The 24,478-nt window shown below is 34.6% G+C and overlaps 1 protein-coding gene across 3 annotated transcripts; it reads left to right on the top strand.

The window, feature by feature from the left end:
- The first annotated feature begins 8,835 nt into the window (after window positions 1–8,835).
- Window positions 8,836–24,080, top strand: LOC147393076 (Mitochondrial substrate carrier family protein). Of its 3 annotated transcripts, none has more exons than XM_086455365.1 (6): window positions 8,836–8,987; window positions 9,160–9,285; window positions 20,053–20,147; window positions 21,576–21,909; window positions 22,697–22,934; window positions 23,551–24,079. In XM_086455365.1, the coding sequence occupies exons 2-6, from the start codon at window positions 9,202–9,204 to the stop codon at window positions 23,799–23,801; spliced, it is 1,002 nt and encodes a 333-aa protein (XP_086311491.1). In that variant the 5' UTR covers window positions 8,836–8,987; window positions 9,160–9,201; the 3' UTR covers window positions 23,802–24,079. The 3 variants fall into 3 exon arrangements, with proteins under 3 accessions (XP_086311491.1, XP_086311492.1, XP_086311493.1); XM_086455366.1 differs by having other exon boundaries at window positions 8,880–8,991; XM_086455367.1 differs by lacking the exon at window positions 8,836–8,987 and having other exon boundaries at window positions 9,118–9,285; window positions 23,551–24,080.
- Window positions 24,081–24,478: the final 398 nt, after the last annotated feature.

Raw genomic sequence — 24,478 nt, forward strand, 5'->3', positions numbered from 1 at the left:
TATTACGACCCCTTTTGCGACACACCATTTTGTCTTATATGGGCAAAAATGTTTGGAATGGGCTGATTTTTTGTGAGGATGATCTCTATGGTAAGGAGATCATCCTTGCCAAAAATCAACTCATTATGAAATTTCTAGCCCCATGTTTTCAAGTTGAAAAATTTTAGACCATCCAATTTTTGTAAATCAATTTTGATGGGTTAGAAGTTTTGGAATGGGATGGTTTTTTGCCAGGATGATCCCCTCATAACAGAGATCATCCTCACAAAAAATCAGCCCATTCCAAACATTTTTACCCATATAAGACAAAATGGTGTGTCGCAAATGGGGTCTAATGGGGGTCGTAATAACGCCATCTTATATATAATTTTGAATCTTATCAGAGATGGGATGATTCGAGTAAGTCAACTCAATTTTGATGGCAAATAATATCGTATGAAATATCAAGTTTTAAAACCATGCATTAGAGTTTTGACAACACTTTCGTTTTCCAAACTACTGGGGGGTGACCAAAATTAAGGGAAATTCTAAGGTTTTGGTGAAAATTAGAGTTATCCCTAGTAAAGAACCCCTTTGAAGATACACGTGGATCCAAATTAGATTTTTTTTTCGGGGTCATAACCTTGGTTTTTTTATTTTATATATTATTATTACGGTTTACAAATTAGAAATCACCTTGCAAGAGGTGAATAAGAAAACCATTATGATCGAAAATTGGATGCAAATACTAGGTTAGGGGATTGGAGGATGCTAGGCACTAAACCACCATTTGGCAAAAAATCGGGCTATAGTATAACGATGACTATTAATATTGTTAAAATAATAACCTAAATGATGCTCAAGATGAAAAAAATATTTCTTAGAGTGAAGAAACAATGGTTGCTACAACCAATTTCCTTGAAATGGGTAATTTAGTTATTGATTCCTTGATTTAAAGTGTTCTTGACCAATCTTTTTCACCAAATAGACTTGGAGTTAGGGATTTGAAAATTGAAGGTGAGAGGAGGTTTTTAATTATGTTCTCAACTGTTGTTAAATTATGACTTCGATGAAGATGTGTTGTATTAGTTAGGATAGATATGAGCCATTGTATCAAAGTATTGTTTTAGAGGTTTTATGAGAGGTTTGATTCGTTGAAGGGATTTTATAGAGTGCACACATGAATGGATCAAACATAAAAAATCCTGATTCTTTTAGAAAGACTTTGATAAGTTTGAGTTGATTAGATTGGTTTTATCAACAGAGTTTTGGGTTTTATTAAGCACTTTCTGGAAGTTTGGTGGGCTCCATAAGGTAGATTGAGAGGACTTACACAAGGTATAATTGGGGGGAATTATAATTTTGAAACTTGTAGGATTTTGAGATTTAAAAGGGGTGGATATAATTTTTGGAATTGATCTGACAAAAGTGAAAGGGAGTTAGACAACGGTTAAAGTTTGACTATTTAGGGTGTATTTGATTGCATGGAAAATTAAAATCCATGAAAAAAAATGTAGTAAAAAATGATTAGGCAAAACTTGAATCCATTGTTTAATATTACTTTAAAAAAATAAGAAGGATAAAAAAAAATTGGAAAAAGAAGAAGAATAGGAAGAGGATGAAGAAGAGAAAGAGGAGGAAGAAGAGAGGAAGGGGAGGACGTGATGGTAACGGAGGTGAGGAAAGAAGAAGAAGAAGAAGAAAATAGAGGAAAGAAAGACCAGTGAAGGAGAAAGATGGTGGTCGGTGATGATAAGGTTGAGGTTGAGTGTGATAGTGACTATAATAGTGGTAGTAGTGGAGAAGAAGAAGAGATGAGTTATGATTTTAATTTGTTAATGAAAAATAAAGATGGAATTCACTTTCCCACCCATATGGGTGTGAAAGTAAAATTTAGCTTTTGTTTGATTTTTGGATGTGAGTGAAAAATAATTTTCTATGAAAAAATCAAACACATGAAAAATGTCATTTTCCACAAAAAATCATTTTTCACCTTATTTTCCATGTTCAATCAAACATACCTTTTAGAGGAAAATGCTTACTTTTCCGTTGTGAAAATTTTGAAAGAGTGTTCTTTAAAGGGGTTTTTTTTAATCTTCTAGAATCATTTTTCATAATTTTCTGAGTTTAAAGAATTTTGGTCTAACCTTATTAGGGGCATTTTGGTCATTTTTGGGAGAATTTAAGATTTTTTTAGAAAGTATCCAATTTGACACTAAATCAAGAATGTAGAACTATAGTTGAAAGGTACCCATTTATTATTATTATTATTATTATATGATTCTAAGAAATATATATACATATTAGTTTCATATGGATTGATAAATATTTAACATGGCTTTTTACACAATCATCTAATTGGATGACATAATTAGATAGCTTTTGTCAATATTCATATGGATTGATAAATACTTTTGTATGCTTAGTCATATTAGTTAAAGACCCGTGTCAGAATGCATTATTAGTTCTCTCATTTTTTTCTTAAGAGATGTCATTCTTACTCTCTTTCTCTTAATTATTTTAAATTTAAAAGAAGATTTCTTGACCTTTGCTATTATTGAAATAGTGTAGGTTAAATATCCCAAGTGCAGGGTTGTAGCAAAGTAGTAAAATCTCGAGAATCCGAGGTCGATCACGAGGATTATGTAAAATTTAAAATAAAATACGGATGAGGTGGAAGGAGATTTGACCTAAATTATTTAAAAGATGATTTTCAACACTTTTGTATGGAGCACAAATTAAAATATTTAAAACAAAAATTAAAACTCTAAGACATCGGAGATCCACTCAAAAATTATAATTTTATTTATTCAACTTTTCTTTTCTTGGTTAGGTTTGAATGAAGATTCTCCCTAACCGAATGATATAACAATTAAACCAAAAACTATTTTTTAAAATATTTTGAAAAATATAAGATTGCCATGTATTGCACATTCACATACCACAGTGATTCCTTAAACAATCAATGTAACAATTATCCACAGTAAATTAAGAAATTTTTTTAAGCATTCAATGTGATGATCTAGACAAATACTCAAAAAGAATTTATAGATATATAATTAAATAAAAAATAATTAACTCACCTTAAATCAATACAAAAAATATATAAATATTAATCCACCCTTATTAATTGAAATAAAATTATAATCTTCGAGTTTCACCCTTAGTCATAGTTAGGATTTTAGTCAACAATCTCCATAGATGAACCTATCAAAATTATTAAATAAAAAACCTGAAAAAATAAACTAAAAGAAATTAAAGAGGGAAGGAGATTAAAGAGGAATATTTGATAAAAAGAAAAAGAAGATAATTAAAAGTATAGAGAAAATAAATAATATTAGAAGAATAAAGAAAAATATAAACCAATTAAAAATAGAAGGTGAGAGATATGCTAGGAGAAGAAATTTAACATGTGGAGGAAAACGAGAGAAATAGAAATAAGAAAGATGTGGAGAGATGTATGAGATTTTTTAGATTAAGAAAAAATAAAAGAAAATTTTATTTTTTTAAAGTAAGAATGTGTAGAGATTTTCATTTTTTACGTAAGAATGTATAGAGATTTTTATTTTACGTAAGAATTTTAGCCTTTCCTTTAACTTGTTTTATAATTGCTCTTCCACCCTTTTGCATGTTTTATTCACAAAAAATCCATCTTTAGACTTTTTCTCATATTTTGAGCCTTCAAAATCTAAAAGAAAGAAAATTAAACTAGTTAGGCCATATTAATTAAATTAACATTAATTAATCACCACAAAATTAATGGTAAATATCATCAATTTGCGTAATTATCACACCCTTAACCAACATTTTGTTAATCCTCAAGCAAATGAAATGATCAAAATAAAATAAAGAAAGAAAAATAAAGTGCCACTTTTGTAGGCAACTTGACTGTATTTAGCATATGCAGCAAACCCTTAAACCCCAAGGTTACCTTAGTAGATGAGTTTGACTCGTGAGAGTTTGTAGTGAATATACCCACAAAATTCAATTCATCAGGTCCATCATGTAAGACTATAGTTTAAAGTTCCTAATAAGTAATAGGTTGTCTCCCACGAAGCGCTAAGTTTAACGTCTTGAACCAAATAAAAGGACCAAAAAAAAAAAAAAACTTAAAAAATAATTATTTTTAAACAAAGAGAAAAACCTAAAAAAAAATATATTCTATTTCATCCTTCAATGTTACTATCAAATCATGATAGTGACTTCAACTTAGATTAGAAGTGTATAAATTAGCAATCAAAATATTCAGAATAATCATTTTAAACCATGGCCAACAATTTTCCATTTTTTCAAAATATTTAATATGTTTTTAAATAAACCTCAAATGTTGCATAAATTAATCAACCAAGAATCAAACTCAAAATTATTATGGCACATGAGAGTGTAATTTTTCTTTTTAATAAAAAATTCTAATATTTAAATTAGAGTCCAAATTACTAATCCACCATTAGAAAATTCTAAAACAATTTAACGTTGAATGCATGTGAATTCTAACAAATAACTAAAGATTTGGTCTCCTATAATTGAGTTAAACTGTAATTACTAAATAAATAGTCAGATTAACGTAAGATTCTAATTCAAAATTAAGTTGAACTATCCAGGATCGCAAAAATTGTGGATGTTCACCTTAATACCTCGTGGGCTTTATCTATGATATTCCAACTTATTTGTAAGTGGAAAGTGCGTGTTGACTTTCCACTTTCTCGGATCTTCTTCTTTGACTTAACTCTGCGTTTCCGTTGGTCTTACCTGAAAAGACATCGGTGTGGTGTCGATCAAGGAACCTCCGATGATCAAGTTAGAACTTGAGAAAAATGCAGAGTAAGGAGAAGAAATTTAGAAGCAGAGTAGTATTGTGTGTTCTCACTTACCTTAGAGTGGGAGAAATCTGCTTATTTATAGAATTAGCTCATTAGCCTTAGAGTATGTAATATCTTCCCATGATTTTTATCATTAATAACCTACTCTTTTATCTCATAATAGCTTTAAAGCACCATCATCTTGGCTCATAACGACCTTAAAGCTCCACTATCTTGACTTTTGTAACTCACAAGAGAAGTGACTTTTGCTCTACTGTCGATTTAACTCGGTGGTTGTTCAGTTCTTCAAGTTGACTCAATCGTATTATGTATCCGAGGTTAATTCAGCCAGTGTTATAATTACTATTTTTGTTGCTACTCGAGTTACTATAAGTTATTGCATTTGATAGAAAGCTTGACTCTCTTTAAGAGATTGATCCTTGTAGTATGTTAGGGGATTGACTCCTCGAAGAGACCGAATTGTCTTATGGTAAACTTATATGGGGGTTGGCTCCTTGAGAAGACCAAATCGTTTTATACTAATGAATGAATGGGCTGACTTCCTTGAGTTTAAATGATTTAAATGGGTCAACTCAAATGGAGAGGTCGAGCCTACATGAGGTTTGGTTAAGTGAAGGGGTTGACTCCAATGGAGAGGCCGATCCTTTTTGAGGATTGAAGAGTAAAAGAGTTGGCTTCATAGGAAATAGAACCTCATTGATATTTAAAAAGTGAAGGGGTTTGGAGGGGTCAGATTTTCTAGACTAAACCGAATGGGGTATAGGTTTTGACCCATGGTATCCGTTCAATCAGGTTTGAGTTGGATTGGGATGCTATTTTCTTTAATCCTTAGGATCAAATATTTTTGGTTCTTACAATAAATAATGATGAATGCATGCAATTGGATTCGTAGTTGATGTGGCAAGAGCACATAACCGCACATCTTTTTATTGTGTATCCCGATAAAAAAGATCTATGGTTTTGTGCCCTTGCCACGTCAACCGCGTACCGAACAATGTGCATTCATCACGACTCTTGTATCATTCAATGACAGATTGAATTTTTGCCTTCTAGTGTGATTTCTAATATTGAGAGAGTCTTTTTCTGAGTATCATGGTTTCTAAAAGGATTGTCGGGGGTAAAGGGCACTTTGTTCATTTTTTAAAAGGTTGGATTTTTCTGCAATTATTTTTTGGGTAAATATGAATTTGTTCTTAAGTTTTCCCAGCTTTAAAAATTGTAGTATAAATTATGGGCCGACTAAGCATGAATTGGGTCTAACCCGTCTCCATAACTAAATGGACCCGTTGGACTAATTGGTCTAGTCGACGTGGGCTGATTGGCCAATTAATTGTATAAAGCATATTACATGTGTAAAGCGTAAAGAATACGTTTTTAGTATTTCGACTACGGCAGCTTAACGTATGGTATATACAACAAGTCAACGAGAGGTTGAGCTTGCGAGCAAGTTGAGTGGGGGAGCTTTGAATCTTTCTTCCTCCTCTCTTTTTCAAACAAAGGGACATTGTCACTCACTTTTGGACTCATTCCTAATAGGAAGATTCATTAGATGGCTCTTGACGTTGAGTTATATTCAAGATATTTATCTCCTTTCTCAAGATATTTATCACGTGTGAGTATAAATTCTAAAATTATTGAGTCAGACTAGAATGACATTAAAATTGACATCTTTTCACACTTTATTGACATGAAGGTGTGCATAGAACTTTAAATGCTACTCACTTATATCTCGATGAAAAACATCACTGATGCTGTGCACACATCAAAGTCAACAATGTGTGAAATGATGTCATTTTAAGTGTCACACTAGCATTTTCAAAATTATTTAGTGGTAGTTTTGACATTACAAGAGTAAATCACTTCATTTGAAATAAACTCATTACAAGAATTTTTTGAATATAACTTCAGGAAAAGGAATTCTCAATGTTAAATCATTATAGTATTATGCAGATTGCTACATAAAACTTTTGTTATTATTGCCGATTATAAAGTATTAGGATATGATATTTTGTAATAAGTTGTATTGTGATACACCGAATCATATTCTATTAAGAATTTCGATGAGACTAGAATAGATTTGATCAATTATAATTTATTTAGATAGAGTTTATTTTTATTTAGAATTATTCTCTTTTTTATAAGAGTGTGGGGGAAAGGGGAAGCGGATCTCCACCATAAGAGGTCTTGAGTAGGTTAGATATTTTTTATACGAGTTCTCTTCCATGAGGGGATATATTAAGATTTAAAATAGAGAAAAGGCTTTCGCCTCGCTTTTATGTGGCGGCTAGAGATCTCTAGGGTTATAATTTTTTCATAATATTATGATTTGATTCAAATCACATTGAGTAGGTAAAATGTTGAACCATGTAAATTTTTTTAAGTTATATGTGATTTTATTTCTTTATTGTATTAATGTTATTTGTGTCGTCCTACTCATTTACCGTAGTACTTTTTAAATTTTTTTATTATAGTTTTTAATTAGAAAGCATGTATTATTACGATGAGCTGTTATTAGAATAATCCCATACACGATTTTTTCTTTATGAATGGAAATTTCAATTGACAAGGGGGAATGGTCGAGGAGACCAACTCCAAAGAGGAGTACAAAGAAAGGGAAAAGGAAAAGATAACAAAACTACTTAAGGACTTCTCGACTGATTCCAAATCCAATTCCAACAGTCGAAAAAGTCCTAAAAAAGGAGTCCTCTACATTCAATAAGAACCAAGCTTCAACGGAGTAAAAGACCCAAGCCTTAAACAATAAGAACCAAGTTTCAATGGAATAAAAGATCCAAACCTTAAATGATAACCTTTTGAAACTCCCTTTTCCTTACCCTCAAAAACCTTTGTATTCTTTTCCTTCTACAACCCCCCAACAAATGGCAAAGGGAATAAGACTCCACAACTTCTTCTTAAAAGCAAAGAGGCTCACCCTCAGTTGAGACCAACTTCAAAAAAATAGCCCACAAAGTCTTTGGTTACCCTAAACAACCTTAGAAAATGAGACCAAAGTACAAGGAATAAAGACATGATTCACTGGTTCTCCATCTACCTTGCACAAGCTGCAAAAGTTAATAGAGATGATACCCATTTTCATTATGTTATCCATCGTAAGAATCTTGCCTCTAATCTAATACCATACAAGAAATTTTTTTTAAGGCGTACGTGTGCCAACTAAGTACTTGGGTATCCCCACAAGAGCGAATCTCTTTAGTAAAGTTATAAAAGATTTTATTATAAAATCACACTATATGATAAAATGGTTGTATTCTATTGACTCAAGAAATAACACACGATCCTAATTCTTAACCGTTTAAACATAACATCCAACGATAGTGATTTTACGTGTATCCTAATAATACATATCCATCTCAACAATAATTCCCAATTGTTAGTTATTACATTTTCACAATCAAGATCATGTGTTATTTTTAGGGATAACAGAACCTAATCCTTAATAAAATTATTTATGATGTACATTCATAATATAATGATGTGATTCTAGCCAAAAATTACTCCAAAATTTTCTCAATTATATAAAATTCTTCGGACTAGGGACTAGACGAATACATCAATGAATTGACAAATTAATCAGTAATTCATTGATAAAGCTTGGAAAATGATAAAATTTTTATCCTTCACCTTCAAAATTTTATTTTTTCAATATTTAAATCTAAAAAACAAGATAATGGATTTTACGGTTAAAGATAATGGATTTTGATAAAAAATCTTAAAAAATCATTAGTATATTTTCCAAAAAAATTCCTATATAAATCATCACAAATTATTCAAAAGTTGGTGAGGTGTTAGTAAAACTTGATGTGGCAATAGAAACTCTCAAATTTTATTATCACTAATTTTACACGTATTTCTAAAATACCCTTATTTTTTAGTAGAGTTTTTGTCGTACCCATTGACAGACATTGACGACTTTGAAAAAAGAAGACAAATTTCCTAATTATTGGTGCGACTATCTTATTATTATTACTATTTTTATTTTGAACCCTAAATTATTTTTAAATCATTAAATCCCTCTCGTAGTCTCTCTCTCTCTTTCTTCCGTAAAAATACCTATATCTGGTCGGTCCAAAAAAACCAAAATTGGCAATTCAAATCAAAACCTACAAAAATCCAAAAACCCTAAAATAAAAATATCTCCCATCATCGATCGAGAAAGCGCCGAAACAGGCATGTTAGTTGAATTTTATGATCTAAAACTTTCTCTCTCTCTCTCTCTCTCTCTCTATATATATATATATAATGTCTAGAGCTTCAAAATAAATCATTAATCCTTTTTTTGTTTTTTAATTTAATTTTTCTCTTGTATTATTTGATAATGGCATTCGAATCGGAATCGCAGAAGAAGAACTACTGCGTTTTGGGAGATGTTTATGGGATAGAAATGGGGCCGAAAGAGCTTGAGCTCGATAAAGAGAGCACTTTTGAGCTCCGGTTTCAACTTCCCGATGTTGGCCGAGCCATGAAAGTAAGTTTCCAATTTTTTTTTTCTTTGAATTTTAATTTCAACTTTATTATAGTCTGTTTGGGTCACTGTTTTTCACATTTGTGTAAGATATAATTTTTTTTTTGAGTTTATTTATTTATTTATTTATTTTTTTGTTTTGGGGAGATCAATATTTCCTTTTTCGGGGTGCAAACATGATTTCAAAAAAGATTGTAAATTTTTAAATTTTATCTGATAGTTCCGATTATGGGAATTTAATGCGTTCAATTTTTTTATTTTTATTTTCTAACGATTATTTTTGTTTTTTAAACCCACTATACCCTCGCATTTTTTACAGTTTTATCTCTTTGTTTCTCCATTCTTACTCCAGATTCTTTTTGGGAGAGTTTTTGTGCAATTTTAATTTTATTTTTGAAGAGTTCTTATTTTGTTTTTCGATTGTTTGTTGTATACTACTCTTCTTTTCTGAATTTTTAGTTGTTTTTTGGATCACCAATTTTTTCCAAAATCAAGGTTTATAAATTTTTGGTGCTTCATTGTTAATTTATTTATTTTTATTGATTGCTTGAAATAACTTATTACATCCTCCAATATATAAAGGAAGGATTTTGACTCCAAATTAATAAAGATTAGACTCCTAATTTTATAAAGCTTCCCAAATTAGTATAATAGAAAAAACACCACAATAATAAAATACCTAATTGGCAACTAGACTCCAAAACTACTAAATAATGTAGACGTATATCCTAATAACTAAATTGACGTATCCTAAGGGTATGTTTGGTTATACTTCTGAAGTTTGAAGTCTAAAGTCTAATTTCTGTTTTTTGAAATTTGGAATCTGAAGTCTTGTTTTGGAAAAGTTGTTTGTTTATCATTTTTAAAAGCTTTTGGTTACAAACAGAATTTTAAAACATAATGGTCATTTTGACAATATTATCCTTTTGTAATTCTAATAAATTATTGACCGAAAAACATAACATGTTATACATAATGAAACCATCCACACATTTAATTTCAATTTCTAATAAATCAAAGACCCCAAAAGTATTGTTTTCAAATTAATTTCATATTTGAAAAATTATATTCTAACAAGGTAATACTCAAACAATAAACAATCATGCATTTTCTAGTTCAATTACAATCTGATCACGTAAAGTGATGTGAACTACCTACAAATTTAACAAACAAAATAAAAAAGAAAAGTGGATTGAGATGTGAAATACCTAATCAAAAGGAAAAGTGGAGAGACCTTGATAGCACAGTTGTAGAGGAAGAAGTAGAAGAGAAAAGAAAAGTAGAAAAATTAAAAATAAGGGTTTTAGAGTTTGTATAAAGAAGAGATAAGTGATAGAAATTAGTGTTTTGAGGAGGGTATTTTAGTAAAAAATTATAATTCAGAATTCAGAAGTTGCATCCAGCGTTTCCCCATTGCTTAATCAAAAGTTTTGAATTTTGGTTCTTAAGGCTGAAATTTGAAACGAAACAAACGGCAATAAAGCTTCTGAAGTCTGAATTTTAAAGGTAGGCCACCTCTATTCAGACTTCAGAAGTGTTACCAAACACACACTAACACTTGGGGGGGCATTTGGTTCAGATTGTAGAACCTGATTCTCGATTCTAATTATCAAATCAAATTGTATAAACTATTCTTCAAAATCCAGAATCTGATTTGCCCGAACTGTCTTTGAAAACTGATTTTACAATTAAAAAAAATCAGAATCTCATTAGGCTAACACTGTTTCTGAAAATTGATTTTATGGAAAAATTCGCCAAATTATATTTTTCCAAAATAATGGGATAAAAATATAAACAAAAAATTTCAAATGCATCTTTGATCGTTGCCTCCTCTTTTGAGATTCAAATGATCCACAAATAGCAACTTTTATGCTAAAATCGAAAAAAAATTATTTAACACAAATATGTCAACTTTTGGTGGGTCTCTAAATATATATTTAAAAAAGAAATGTCTCTTACATGTTTGAAATGTAATATGTAATGAAAGTTAAGACAACAATGTCACTGAGAAAAGGGGTCTCCCTGTACAACAAAAAGCTTATGAGTACCCAACGTAATCTACAAAACAACAGCCCAATCAAGTAATGAAAGCTGGGAGGTCTCTCCCATCATTTAATTTAAGAAAATGAACTTAAAATACAAATAAATTTTGAGCTATTAGAATGCTCCAGTTTCTTATTTTTCTCTGTATATTAGTGTGTAAAATTATTGAAGGGACATCAAGCTTAACTGGTTTAACCCAAATTTGTAAATGTAAGGCAATACACATCACAACTAAACTAGTTTAACCCAAATTTGAACTGGTCTGGACTAAACCTGCCCCTTTACCATTCAACATCGTAATCCATTCTACTAGCATGTATTCAAATGTAGTAATCTTCCACTTTAATCTTGTAGAAAAAGGGTTTTTATTAAAAAAGGGTTTGATAAGGTTTTGACAGGAAATAATGGTAGAGAGGTACAAAATGCAGTGAATAGAGAAGCAGGGGCATACAAAAAATTATAGAGAAAAGAAAGTGTTTGATCTAAGTAACTCAAAGAAATAGGGTTGTCTTCTTCTTATGGAGAGGTAACCACAGCAAGTGAAGAGAGAGAATGGTTTTCTTCCCTTTTTGTTTTTTCCTTCTTTTTATGGACAAAAAGACGTGAACCCATGACCTAAATGTTGTTACACATTGTTCCGCCATTTAGTGCAAAAACGTAACAAGCCACTTATTTGTGAGAAACACAAGAAACATCTTGATGATCGTTTCTGATGGTGGTTTTTTTCCTGCTTATGAAAAAATCATCCATACAATCCAAACCAAACACTGCATCGGATTCTAGAATCTGATTATGCACGAGAATTGGATTTTATAATCTGAACCAAACGCCCCCTCGGTAAAAGATGAAGGGATTAAGGAAAGTTGGTGGGCTTTATCTCTATAAATTATCAAGTGAGATCACATAGGAGGCTTAGAACCAGGAAGAGACACATGGAACTATGGGAGACCAAAGTACGCACATACTATTGTATTATTAAGGGTCAGAGGTGAAAACAATGCTATCACAGCCAAAGATAGGTATGATTCTAGGACTAGATATTATTTCATTAGAAGACTAAAAATATCTTGAAGACAATTACAATTGTCCAACACTCCAAGTAGTTGTTTAATATTGAAGACTAAAAATACATTGGGTGAAGTTAGGGCATCAAACTTATGAGTCACCTTGAAATTATGGCGAAGGGTGATGGAAAATCAAATTTTAGTTTATGCTTGGGAGATCAACCATTGAGGCAGTTTTTGTACTTAGACAAATGATGAAGAAGTTTAAGAAAAAGAGAAATATTCTCATAGTTTTATCAAGTTCGAGAGAGCATATTAAATAGTTCATAGAGTGTTAATTTGGTCAGTATTGGGGAGAAGGGTCATAATCGAATATATTCATATAATTAAGGACATATGAGACAGAGCTGTAACTAATGTGAGAGCAAATGAGACAAGTGAGTTCTCAGTTACAAATGGTTTACATCAAGATTAGCATTGAGTTCCTATTTGTTTGCTCTAGTTATAGGTGAACTTAGTGTATGTTATTTTTAGATAATGTAGTGCTAGTTAATGACTTTAGAGTCGGAGTCCTATCGAACTAGAACTCTTGATGTTTTCTTTAACCGTAGGGTTTGATGTATTAATAAGGACAGAGTCTTTCCCTCATTGATCATGTATGTTTCCTCAGAAAAATTCCTAGTATCGCTACCTGTGGCCCTAAGTTTCGTTCAAAAGTAGCTTCTTCTTCTTTTCATTTTGACAGCATGTATAGAAAGATCTGACCATTGACAAGATCATGGTTTGTGGTTTCACTTTGGTTGACTTCTATTTCCTTTGTAAGTCCAATGGCAAGTCCGGAAAACCATTTGTTGATTCATTTTGAATTCTCCCATGCCATTTGGTCCTATTTCATTTCATTATTCAATCTACATTGGTGCTTCCCAAATTGTCTATTTCATTCCCAGATATTAGCAGTCAGTGGTCTCAAAGTGGAGAGAAATGATGCTCTTGAGCCTTGCCCCTTTTGCTGTGTATTGGGTGATTTGGAAGAAAAGAAATTCTTTGGTTTTCATAGGGTCAGAACATTCAATCCAGGAGACCCTTGTATCGATTGCTTGGGTTATTGCATTTCTGATGTAGTGCTTTTAAGGAATATAAGGGGGTCTTCTTCGAAGATTTAGCTTTTTAGATGGGATTCAGTATGTCAGGACCAGGACTATGTTGCAAATGGGGGAGGAGGGTGGGGTGCAGTTGCTTTCCCCCACATTTTCTCTCTTATTTTTTTTAATGTTCTTTTAGGTTTTTTCTTCTCTTTGGCAGGTCTACTTGACCTCCTTGTAATTATTATATTCCTCTTTCTTTATAATAAAATTTGTATTTATAAAAAAACAGAGAAAGATGCCTTTTAGAGTGCTATGTGAGTGACTCATCCCAATTAAAGTAAAGGGAAAATTTTATAAGATGGAAATAAGACATCGGAAATACTTGATGGTTCTGAATGTTAGGAAATCAACAAATAACATTTACATAGATTGAGCATGGCAAAGATGACAATGCTGAGATCGATGAGTAAAAAAACTAGGACAGGTAAAATTACAAATGTGCGCATGTCGAAAAATATAGGAGAAACCGTAATAGGTGATAACCTAAAGGGAAGTTGTTTAAGATGGATTGGTCATGTGCAACGAAGGCCAATCACAAGCCCATTTAGAAGAAATGTGCGAGTTGAAGATTCTAATAGAGGTAGAGGAAGACTAAAAGAACATGAAATGAAGTAGTGTGAGTGGATAACACACTAGAATTAATAGAAGACATGGTTTAGAAAGAATTGAATGGAGGAACAAGATTCATGTAGCCAATTCTCAAATTTTTGCCATTTTTTTTCTCGCAATACTTTATGGTACTAGATCGGGACCCAAACAGGCCATCGCTGTTTTTTTGCACACAAATCTCAACTAAAATTTCGATATAGGAATTAGTTTCTATTAAATAAGTCTGTAGGGCTATTTTAGTCTTTTACATTCTTTAGTTATCTTAATGTATTTCTTATATAGCCTAATTAGGGCTAATTAATAAAATGAATCTCTTTCTCTATTTCGAACTTGGTATCAGAGCAGGTTCTCTGAAACTATATCGAAATCCTCCTTCTTCATCTGCAACAGACCTCAATCGACCTCTTCTTTAAAAACGAATCTCTACAAACACTCGTCTTCAACCTATATCACCCCTACGGGGGTTCTTTTTTGCTGCAAACCCTAATCGCATCATGCGATAGGGAGTTAACCATATTCAAAGCCTGCGATCAGGCTTTACTTATAGCAACGATGCTGTTTAGGGCCTGCGACTTCTACAGTAGTTGTATCTCAGCCTTGCGACACCCAAGGTTACTTCAGTGAGGTCCTGCGACACTCAAGGTTGCTTCAGTGAGGTCTTGCGACACCTAAAGTAGAGCCCAGACAGCTGCGATCACAGCAGGTGACTGTGTATAACCTTTTCCAACACAGCAACTGGTTGTTTTGGTTCGTACGACATAGCTGGTGATTGTTTAGACCCTATAACTACAGCAGGTAGTTGATTTTTTGAGTAGACGAACCCAATGAGTGGCTGTCCTACCCTGTGCGACACAGCAGGTAGATGATTCTTGCGTAAACGAACTCAATTAGTTGCTGTGCTGTTGTGTGCGACCCAATTAGTTGCTGTTCTGCCTTGTGCGACACAGCAGGTAGCTGTGTTTTTAGTTTTCTGATCCCCATAGTGGTTATATGAGGGTGCCGACAGTTTTTTTGAACAACTACGGAATTTTTTGATCACAGCAGGGGCTGTTTAAGGCTGTTCTCACACTGATTTTGCTCATTAATTCCCTCTACTTGCGGTAATGATTACTTGGGTCACCCACAACAGTGTTTAATCAACCTTTATAGCTCTTTCGATCGTGTATTGTCACCTTGAGGGTGCTGCGATCACTTTATTGAAGAGAGTTGTGCCCTCATCTTCTTGAACTCCCTTTAAACCAAAGTACTCAGATTATTTCATGGCTTCCGAGTCATCCTCTTCCTCGATCACTGGCATTAGTAATGGATTGTGTGGTCTTCCTTATCATTCAACTGACTTTCCAGGCACTCAAATTACTACTGTGAAATTAGATGGCCCTAATTATCTCCTTTGGACACGATCGGTTGAAATGTTCATTGGTGGAAAAGGGAAGATTGGTTACCTTAAAGGGGCGGACAAACAACCTGCACAGACTGACAGTTCTTACTCACATTGGTTTGCTAATGATTCTATGGTCCGTTCTTGGCTGGTTACATCTATGCAATCACACATTGCAGCTGGTTTTATGTTCTCCTCGACAGCAAAACAGATATGGGATTCCGCAAAGAGCATTTACTCCCAACGTCAAAACAATGTCTGAATTTTTAACTTAGAACGTGAGATTTCTCGACTCTCACAGGGTGACTGTTCTGTTACTACCTATATATCACAACTACGTGCTCGATGGGAAGAGTTGACATTTTATTCTTCGTATTACTCCTGGAAGGACCCTCTTGATGAGACATTATATGCATCAATTTTGGATAAGAATCGGGTGTTTCAGTTTCTGGCTGGTTTCCGGGATGAGTTTGAGTATGCGAGGGTTCATATATTGGGAATGGAACCTTTTCCTTCCTTCCAGACTGCGTATTCCTATGTCTTGGCTGACGAGAGTCGTCGCGCAGCTGTCATACCCATTTCTTCGGGAGATCATTCCGCTATGCTTGCTCGTCTACCTTCTTCACAGCCCCCCAGTGGGTCTCTACCTACCCGTCAGCGACATAAGTGTGATCATTGTGGAAAGTTGGGTCATGTGAAGGCTCGTTGTTATGCACTTCATGGACGTCCTAACCAGCATCGTCAACAGTCTCAACGGTCTTCTGCGCATGTAGTTTCTCAGCAAACGAATGATTTAGCACCTTCTTCAGCTACTACCTCCTCATCGGATTCGGTATCTTTGTCCCAAGCAGAGCTTGACAAGTTCAGCAAATTCTTCAATCAGATAGAGACCTCATCTCAGCCAGTTTTTACCTTCGCTCACTCAGGTACCTTTGCATCTGCACACAGTGTTTCTACCACTTCTTCACCATGGATCATTGATTCTGGTGCCTCAGATAACATGACCGGTACGTCCTCCCTATTTAAAACCTATAGTGTTTGTTCTGGTCATCGCAAGGTCCGACTGGCTGATGGTTCTTTGTCTTCCATAGCTGGTCAAGGTCATTTACCCGTTACATCTTTTTTATCCTTAACTAACACACTTCATGTTCCTCAACTTACTACTAACCTTGTATCTGTTAGTAGTCTTACAAAAAATTTGAACTGCAGTGTAACCTTTTATCCCTCTCATTGTGTCTTTCAGGATCTGGAGTCGAAGAGGACGATTGGCACTGGACATGAAGAAAATGGATTGTATCTCTTGGACGTTCCCAGTTCACCTAGCACTCATTCTGCTCTTCAGCTTAGTAGTAGTCGTAGTCAGTCGAATAAGGCTCTTATAATGCGTTGGCATTTACGTTTAGGCCATATTTCCTTTGGATATTTGAAACACATGTTCCCTACTTTATTTCATAATAACAATTTGTTTGATTTGTCTTGTGAAACTTGTCAATTAGCTAAACATGTGTGTTCTTCTTATCCTATTAGTATGAATACTACTACACCTGCTATGTTTGACTTAATTCATTCTGATGTGTGGTGTCCTTCCCCTGTTACATCCACTCTTGGTTTTCGCTATTTTTTTTTGTTCATCGATGACCACAGTCGTACTACTTGGATTTATCTTATGAAACACAAGAGTGAGGTTTATGGGATCTTCAAGAAATTTCTTGCTATGGTTCATACCCAATATGGTCGTACCATCAAGACCTTCCGTTCTGATCATGGTACTGAGTACACCTATAGTGAGGTCTTGAAACTTTGTTTAGAGTCTGGCATTGAGCATCAAATGTCCAATGTTAAGACCCCTCAGCAGAATGGTTGCTCAGAACGAAAAAATCGTCATATTCTAGAGTTAGCTCGTGCCATTTCTATTGGCATGAATGTGCTTCAATCCTATTGGGCTGATGCAGTTCTTACTGCTGTTTATCTTATTAATCGGACTCCCTCTAGTGTTCTTCAGTTTGCCACACCTCTCTCTAAGCTCTCTCCAGATCGTCCTGTGTTTCCACTTCCCCCGCGTGTGTTTGGGTCTGTCTGCTTTGTTCAAATTCTTACTCCAACTCGTACTAAACTTGACCCTAAGGCAATAAAATGTATTTTTTTGGGTTATTCCTTTACACAGAAAGGATACCGTTGTTACCATCCTCCTTCTCGACGGCGTTTCGTTTCTCGAGATGTTTCTTTTTTTGAACATACTCCTTACTATAATGGGTCTGTTGGTATTCAATCTGAGTGGTTTCCTTTAGATTTACCTGATGATCCTTTTCCTTCTTTATTTCCCCTTCCCATGCCTGTTCCTCCCACTCCATCCCCCGTCAGTTTGTCCTCTCCTCCATTGCAGGTTTATTCTCGACGTCCCCGTGATACTACCATCACTTCTATGTCCGACCAGCTCGCCTCCTCGTCTCCAGCTCCGCCTCTGTCTGTTTCCTGTGATGATTGTCCTATTGCCACTCGTAAGGGTAAGTGTACTTGTACTTATCCCATTTCAAATTATATATCTAACTCTGCACTCTCACCATCCTATCAGAGTTTTTTTGCTTCTGTTTCCGCTGTTTCTCTTCCTACTACTGTTGCAGATGCTCTTGCTCATCCTGAGTGGCGCGCAGCTATGATTGATGAGTTGACTGCTCTTGAAAAGACTCAAACTTGGGAAATTGTGCCTCTTCCGCCTGGACGGAAAGCTGTGGGTTGTCGTTGGGTATTCACGCTTAAGCATAATCTGGATGGTTCCATTGCTCGTTATAAGGCCCGTCTGGTGGCCAAAGGTTATGCTCAGACTTATGGGATTGATTATCAGGATACTTTTGCTCCGGTTGCCAAGATGACCACCATTCGCGTTCTCCTTTCTGTTGCTGCTATCCGAGGATGGCCTTTTTTTCAATTAGATGTCAAGAATGCTTTTCTCAATGGTGATCTTCAGGAAGAAGTCTATATGGTCTAACCTCCTGGGTTTCTTCCTTCTGCTTCTCCTGCCCATGTTTGTCGTCTTTGCCGGTCTCTTTATGGTCTGAAGCAGTCTCCTCGTGCTTGGTCTGAGCGCTTCACTAAGGCCATGCATTAGTTTGGTTTTCATCAGAGTTCTGCTGATCACACCTTGTTCTTGCGTCACTCCCAAGGCAAAACTGTTGCTCTGATTGTGTATGTGGATGATATTGTTCTTACTGGAGATGATGCAGATGGCCTTACTGAGGTCAAAACTTACTTAGGACGTCAATTTGAGATTAAGGACCTTGGACATCTTCGCTATTTTTTGGGTATTGAGGTTGCCCGGTCCTAATCTGGTATATTTATTTCTCAGCGTAAGTATGTTCTTGACCTACTTAGTGCCTCTGGTCAGTTTGGATCTCGTCCAGCTGATACTCTTATTGAGCAGAATCACAGGTTGGCTGATTCTGAGGGGGAGTGTGTGTCAGATATTGGCCAATATCAGCGTCTTGTGGGCAAATTGATCTACTTGTCTATGACTCGCCCTGACATTGCCTATGCTGTTAGTGTTGTAAGTCAGTTTATGCACTCGCCTCGAACATCTCATCTTGCTGCTGTTTATCGTATTCTTAGATACCTTAAGGGATGTCCTGGTCGAGGTATTTTATTCAACAATCATGGTCATCTTCGCATTGAGGCATGGACAGATGCAGATTATGCTGGTTCAGTGACTGATAGACGGTCTACTTTTGGGTATTGCACTAAAGTTGGTGGTAACTTGGTAACTTGGCGTAGTAAGAAGCAGGATGTGGTTTCTCGATCTAGTGTTGAGTCAGAATACAGAGCCATGACACTTGGAGTATGCGAGTTATTGTGCCTCAAAATCTTACTAGCTGATTTATGTTTTCCTGTGCCGGTCCCCTTCTTACTATATTGTGATAATAAATCAACTATTAACATAGCTGCAAATCCGGTTCAGCATGACAGAACGAAGCACATAGAAGTTGATCGTCATTTTATTAGAGAAAAGATAGTTTCTGGACAGATTTGTACTCCCTTTGTTCCTACCTCTCAACAACTTGTTGATGTTCTTACTAAAGGTGTTAGTAAAACCTCCTTTGAAGATGTCTTGTCCAAGTTGGGCATTGTTGATATCCACGCACCAACTTGAGGGGGATTGTTAAATAAGTCTGTAGGGCTATTTTAGTCTTTTACATTCTTTAGTTATCTTAATGTATTTCTTATATAGCCTAATTAGGGCTAATTAATAAAATGAATCTCTTTCTCTATTTCGAACTGTTTCTTTTATTGAAAGTGACAAAGGTGTGGAATTATTAATCTCATCAATTGTTTCTATCGTGACAGAAGATGAAATTATGTTAAGAGTAATTTCTTATCTGGCAATCAAACTTTAAGGCTTTTTTTAGGGGTCTGTCCATAGAAGAATTTCTGATGATACTGACCATTATTTGATCTTACCATTGATATTAAAGCTTGAAATTATTGGATTTTGACGATTTTAGTACTTGCCTGGATATGAATTCTTCTTTGTGTGGAATGATTGTCTTTGTGCATAATGATTATAAAGTAACCGAAGATTTGAGATACAATGTGGATGCAGGATTTTTTGAGGACCCGGGAAGTTAGGGAGTTTGCTAGTGGAGCCTTAGCGGGTGCCATGACCAAAGCTGTTTTGGCTCCCTTAGAAACCATCAGGTGGGTTTTCATTTTATTTTTCCTCTTCCGTATTTTTAAGATGTTGGCATGGTCATTATTTATCTCCACAAAAGTTCTAAAAATCATTTATAAAGAATCAATATGGTTTCGTAGCTGACTAAGGATCCACAAGGAATCACCCAAGTTTTCAGCGGATCATGGAATCATTATATGATCTTTCGGAATTGGCCAAGTCGTCTGATTCAACTAGGCCTATATGTACAAGAAATCAAGAATCATAACAGCGCTTTACAAATTATAATTTTGGGCCTTAGACCCATAACTCATTTGGTTTGACACATTGCAAAGCAACTTTGAGGTCATGGTTTCTAGTCCAGCTTGCCAATCCAAAAAATATAAAAAAATAAAAATAAAAAATTGGTAGATTAATGCATATTTGAAATTTTGCTTTCCCTGATAGTGTCTTGGATCAGAAGAGGCTATGAATGCAAGTTCTCCCTTGTCAAGAATATAAATGTATATAGGCCACTATGTGATCGGCATCGCTTATTTATAGTCTTAAGCTGCTTGTAAGTCTTGCCTATTTGTTGCCTTCACATGAATCTTGCTTGCTTCTGGTCTAGTTGAATCAATGTAGCATTTGTCGGGCTGATATGCATCATGCACTCTCCCTAACTTTTTTTCTCATGGTGAACCACGTAAAACTAAAACAAATGTATTTGAGATTCTGCAGATCTGGCAAACAGGGTAGGCATGAATTAGTGTTTCGGGTTCACTATGCAAGTTAGTCGTTTGCACTTCAAGAACCAGTTGATTTGGATTAAATATTTGTCACTTTGCGTCACATTTATTGCCGTCATCTGTCCCATGACCGTTTTTTTAGGCCGAACTGATGGAATATACCTTTTTATTTTATTTTTATAATTCGGAATATACCCATCTTACATAGATACTGACAATAATTGCTGCTAACCTAACCAGTCTATTTTGTGTTGACTACTGGAAACTACTTACAAAGATTCTCAAAGAAGGTTTCTTTTTGTATCTTTAAAAAATGCATCCTGTTATTATTCAATTGCTATATTATCTTCATTTACTTATTTTCTATATTGCTATATTACCTTTAAATACACAAGAACTTCATGCCTCAATGCTTTGGTATTTGATTGGTAGTCGGATTTTCCTTGGAAAGCGTAGGTGAATGTTCAAAAATCCTCAATTCTCATTTTTTTAAAGATTGCCCTTAGTTTATCATCATCAAAGATGAGCTGAACCAGTAAGATCATCGATCGAACTCATTTGCAACCGATTCCCACATTGAGTCCAAGTTTATGAATATCTCTGTCTGGAATTTTCAGAATTTTAGCTAAAAGAATTGAATTATTAAAGTTGTTGCTCAACCAATTAGGGCTAAACTGTATCACATTGAAAACATAATGCCAGAACTGATTCACATGACTTTTGCAGGACAAGAATGGTGGTTGGTGTTGGATCCAGACACATTGCTGGAAGTTTCATTGAGATCATCGAGCATCAGGGTTGGCAAGGGCTGTGGGCTGGAAACACCATCAATATGCTCCGTATTATCCCTACTCAGGCAATTGAACTAGGCACATTTGAATGTGTCAAGCGAACAGTGACGTCGGCTCAAGAGAAATCGAAGAAGGATGGATACCCGAAAGTTCAAATCGGTCCTTTGAGTCTGGATTTCTCTTTCTCATGGATGTCTCCCGTTGCTATTGGTGGTGCAGCTGCTGGAGTTGTTAGCACGCTTGTCTGCCATCCTCTCGAAGTCTTGAAGGTAATAGGATTCTTAGGATACTAGTTGCCTGTAAAATAAAAAAATAGAAGGGTAAATTACACTTCCATCCCCTTTGGTTTGGCATAATTCTTTATCGACCCCCTAACGTTTCGATAATTGTACTTACCTCCCCTATAGTTATCTAATGGGTTCACTTACACCCTTTTGTCTACTTGTGGTCAACAAAAGAGTTAAAAATGATTTTCTTTTTTTATAAAGACAATTTTACCTTTTTAAAAATGTTATTCTTTTTTATAAACAAAAATATGCCTGTGAAAAGGTGGGTTTACTTATGATATGAAGGCTTAGTTGGGAACATTTTTATAGTTTGGAAATTTAATTTTTTTAATAAAAAAAATCATAAAATGAGGGTAAAATAATAAAATAATATCTAAACTTTAACATCGGGTGTGAAGGGGGAGGTTAGTGCAATTTTCAAAATGTTAGGGGGACAACATGGAATTATACCAAATTACAAGGGGTCAAAGTGTAATTTACCCTAAAAAAATAAAGAAGAGATTTCACAGGGAAATCAGATACTTGCGTTTGAACAGAAGGCACATGTTTTCTTCGTGATGATGGTTGTTATTGATCTATTACTTGTAGATAGTAACATGCGTTCAAGTTTCAACTGCCTGCATATTCAATTCAATTATCTATTATTTTTATTTTATATATTTTTCTTTTTTTTTCACCAGTTTTTGACAAAATCGTAAACATATCTTGTAATTATTTTGATCTTATTTCATAATAAAAACTTGAATTTTCTCTTCCTTTCTTATTACAGGATCGGTTGACTATTAGTCCTGAAGCTTATCCTAGTATCGGTGTTGCCCTTAGCAAGATGTACAAGGATGGTGGGGTTGGTTCCTTGTATGCTGGCCTTTCGCCTACGTTGATTGGCATGCTTCCATACAGCACATGCTACTATTTCATGTACGAGACATTGAAGACTTCTTACTGTCTAAGAAAGAATAAAAAATCTTTAAATCGCATAGAGATGATTATGGTTGGAGCTCTGTCAGGTGAGAGCACTTTGCTCTGATTATCATTTGATTTGTCACAAGTTGTGTGTTTCTCACAGCTCATGGAAACATGACTATATTAGTACTATCTTTTTATTGATTGTCAATTATTATAGAGGGCTGCTATTGGCACCCCAACTTTTACTTATTTCACCCCAATTAAAAATAAAGAAAATAAGTGAATGGTTGAGAATAAGTAAAAGTTGGGGTGCCGATGAAAGCTCTCATGTTTTTTTTGGGATGCTAGATTTTTATCTTTTGGGTTTAGGAATTTATATGAAGCTAATATTAATTATAAACAACTACTGAAATTGTTTGAACGAGTGTTATAATGTTTTGTAATGTTGAGATTATAATCTGAGCTATATCTTTGCAATGTTTGTTTGAAGAGTGTTATAATCTCTAATTGGGGGGTGAGATAATAATTTAACAAATTTGGGTGTAATAAGTAAACGTTGGGGTGCCAATGGCAGCTCTCTATTCCATTTGTTTTTCATCTCTATAATAACAGAATGATTTAAGTAAACAAATGAAATGTATATATATATTTTTTGTGGATGAACAAAATTAAAATTGGTTTGGCTTATTAGAGTTTCAACTACATCAACCTATGCAGGTTTTACTGCAAGCACAATCAGCTTTCCATTGGAGGTGGCCAGGAAACGTCTAATGGTGGGTGCACTGCAAGGGAAGTGTCCAGCCAACATGGCAGCAGTGTTATCCGAAGTCATTCGAAATGAGGGATTGGGAGGGCTCTATAGAGGGTGGGGTGCAAGTTGTTTGAAAGTCATGCCATCCTCTGGCATCACTTGGATGTTCTATGAAGCATGGAAAGAAATTTTGGTTGTTCAAAAACACTGCTTATAACAATTGGCGAGGAGAGGTTCACTGAACATGGAAAGATATCATGTATCGTGCCTACAACAGCAGCAACAACAACAACGTTGGGGGGGGGAGAATGTTGTTATGTGAGAAAGGTAGGCTGATACTTCATTTTTATAAGATGAGCTTTGTAAAAATTTTATCAGGCAAAGTTGTGTCTACTGGCTTATATTTGATTTAAATTCTTTTGGATTTAAATGAGCTACCATTTTTCCATGTTTATTATCTTTTTAAGTTTGTTACAATGGTTAAAGAAACTGTATTGAAGTACCCAACATGGTAAAATTAGAAGACATGAGTAAAGGACAGAAGAGACCATCCTTTTGGTTTACTATCTTGCAAACAATAATTCTAAGGGAATGTTTTGTATGCTTTTCTGGGTAGACCATTCACTTGGCAAATGATTTACCTAGAAAATGCCAACCAACTATGGATTATAAATGGATTTTTCCAGACAAATAATTTTCTTTGCAATGAAACATGACGCAAGTGTGCTTATTTCAAAAGCTATGGATCGATTTTGAAACATTCTTCAAGTTCTTGGTTACAATAACATTCCCTCCATCCCTGGGTTGTTTTTGCACGAATCCTCGCGTTCCTATCAAATCTTTGATATTCATTCCTTAATAACCCTTCATGCATAAAGCAATTGTTGTTATCTA

This window comes from Akebia trifoliata, chromosome 10 (assembly GCF_017979445.1).
Source record: "Akebia trifoliata isolate Shusen 1 chromosome 10, ASM1797944v1, whole genome shotgun sequence".
NCBI lineage: Eukaryota > Viridiplantae > Streptophyta > Magnoliopsida > Ranunculales > Lardizabalaceae > Akebia > Akebia trifoliata.

Coding starts and splice junctions, on each gene's coding strand:
- LOC147393076 (XM_086455367.1), top strand. CDS start 9,136: ATGGCATTCGAATCGGAATCGCAGAAGAAGAACTACTGCGTTTTGGGA. Junction 9,286..20,052: donor ATGTTGGCCGAGCCATGAAA/GTAAGTTTCCAA, acceptor ATGTGGATGCAG/GATTTTTTGAGGACCCGGGA. Junction 20,148..21,575: donor GCTCCCTTAGAAACCATCAG/GTGGGTTTTCAT, acceptor TGACTTTTGCAG/GACAAGAATGGTGGTTGGTG.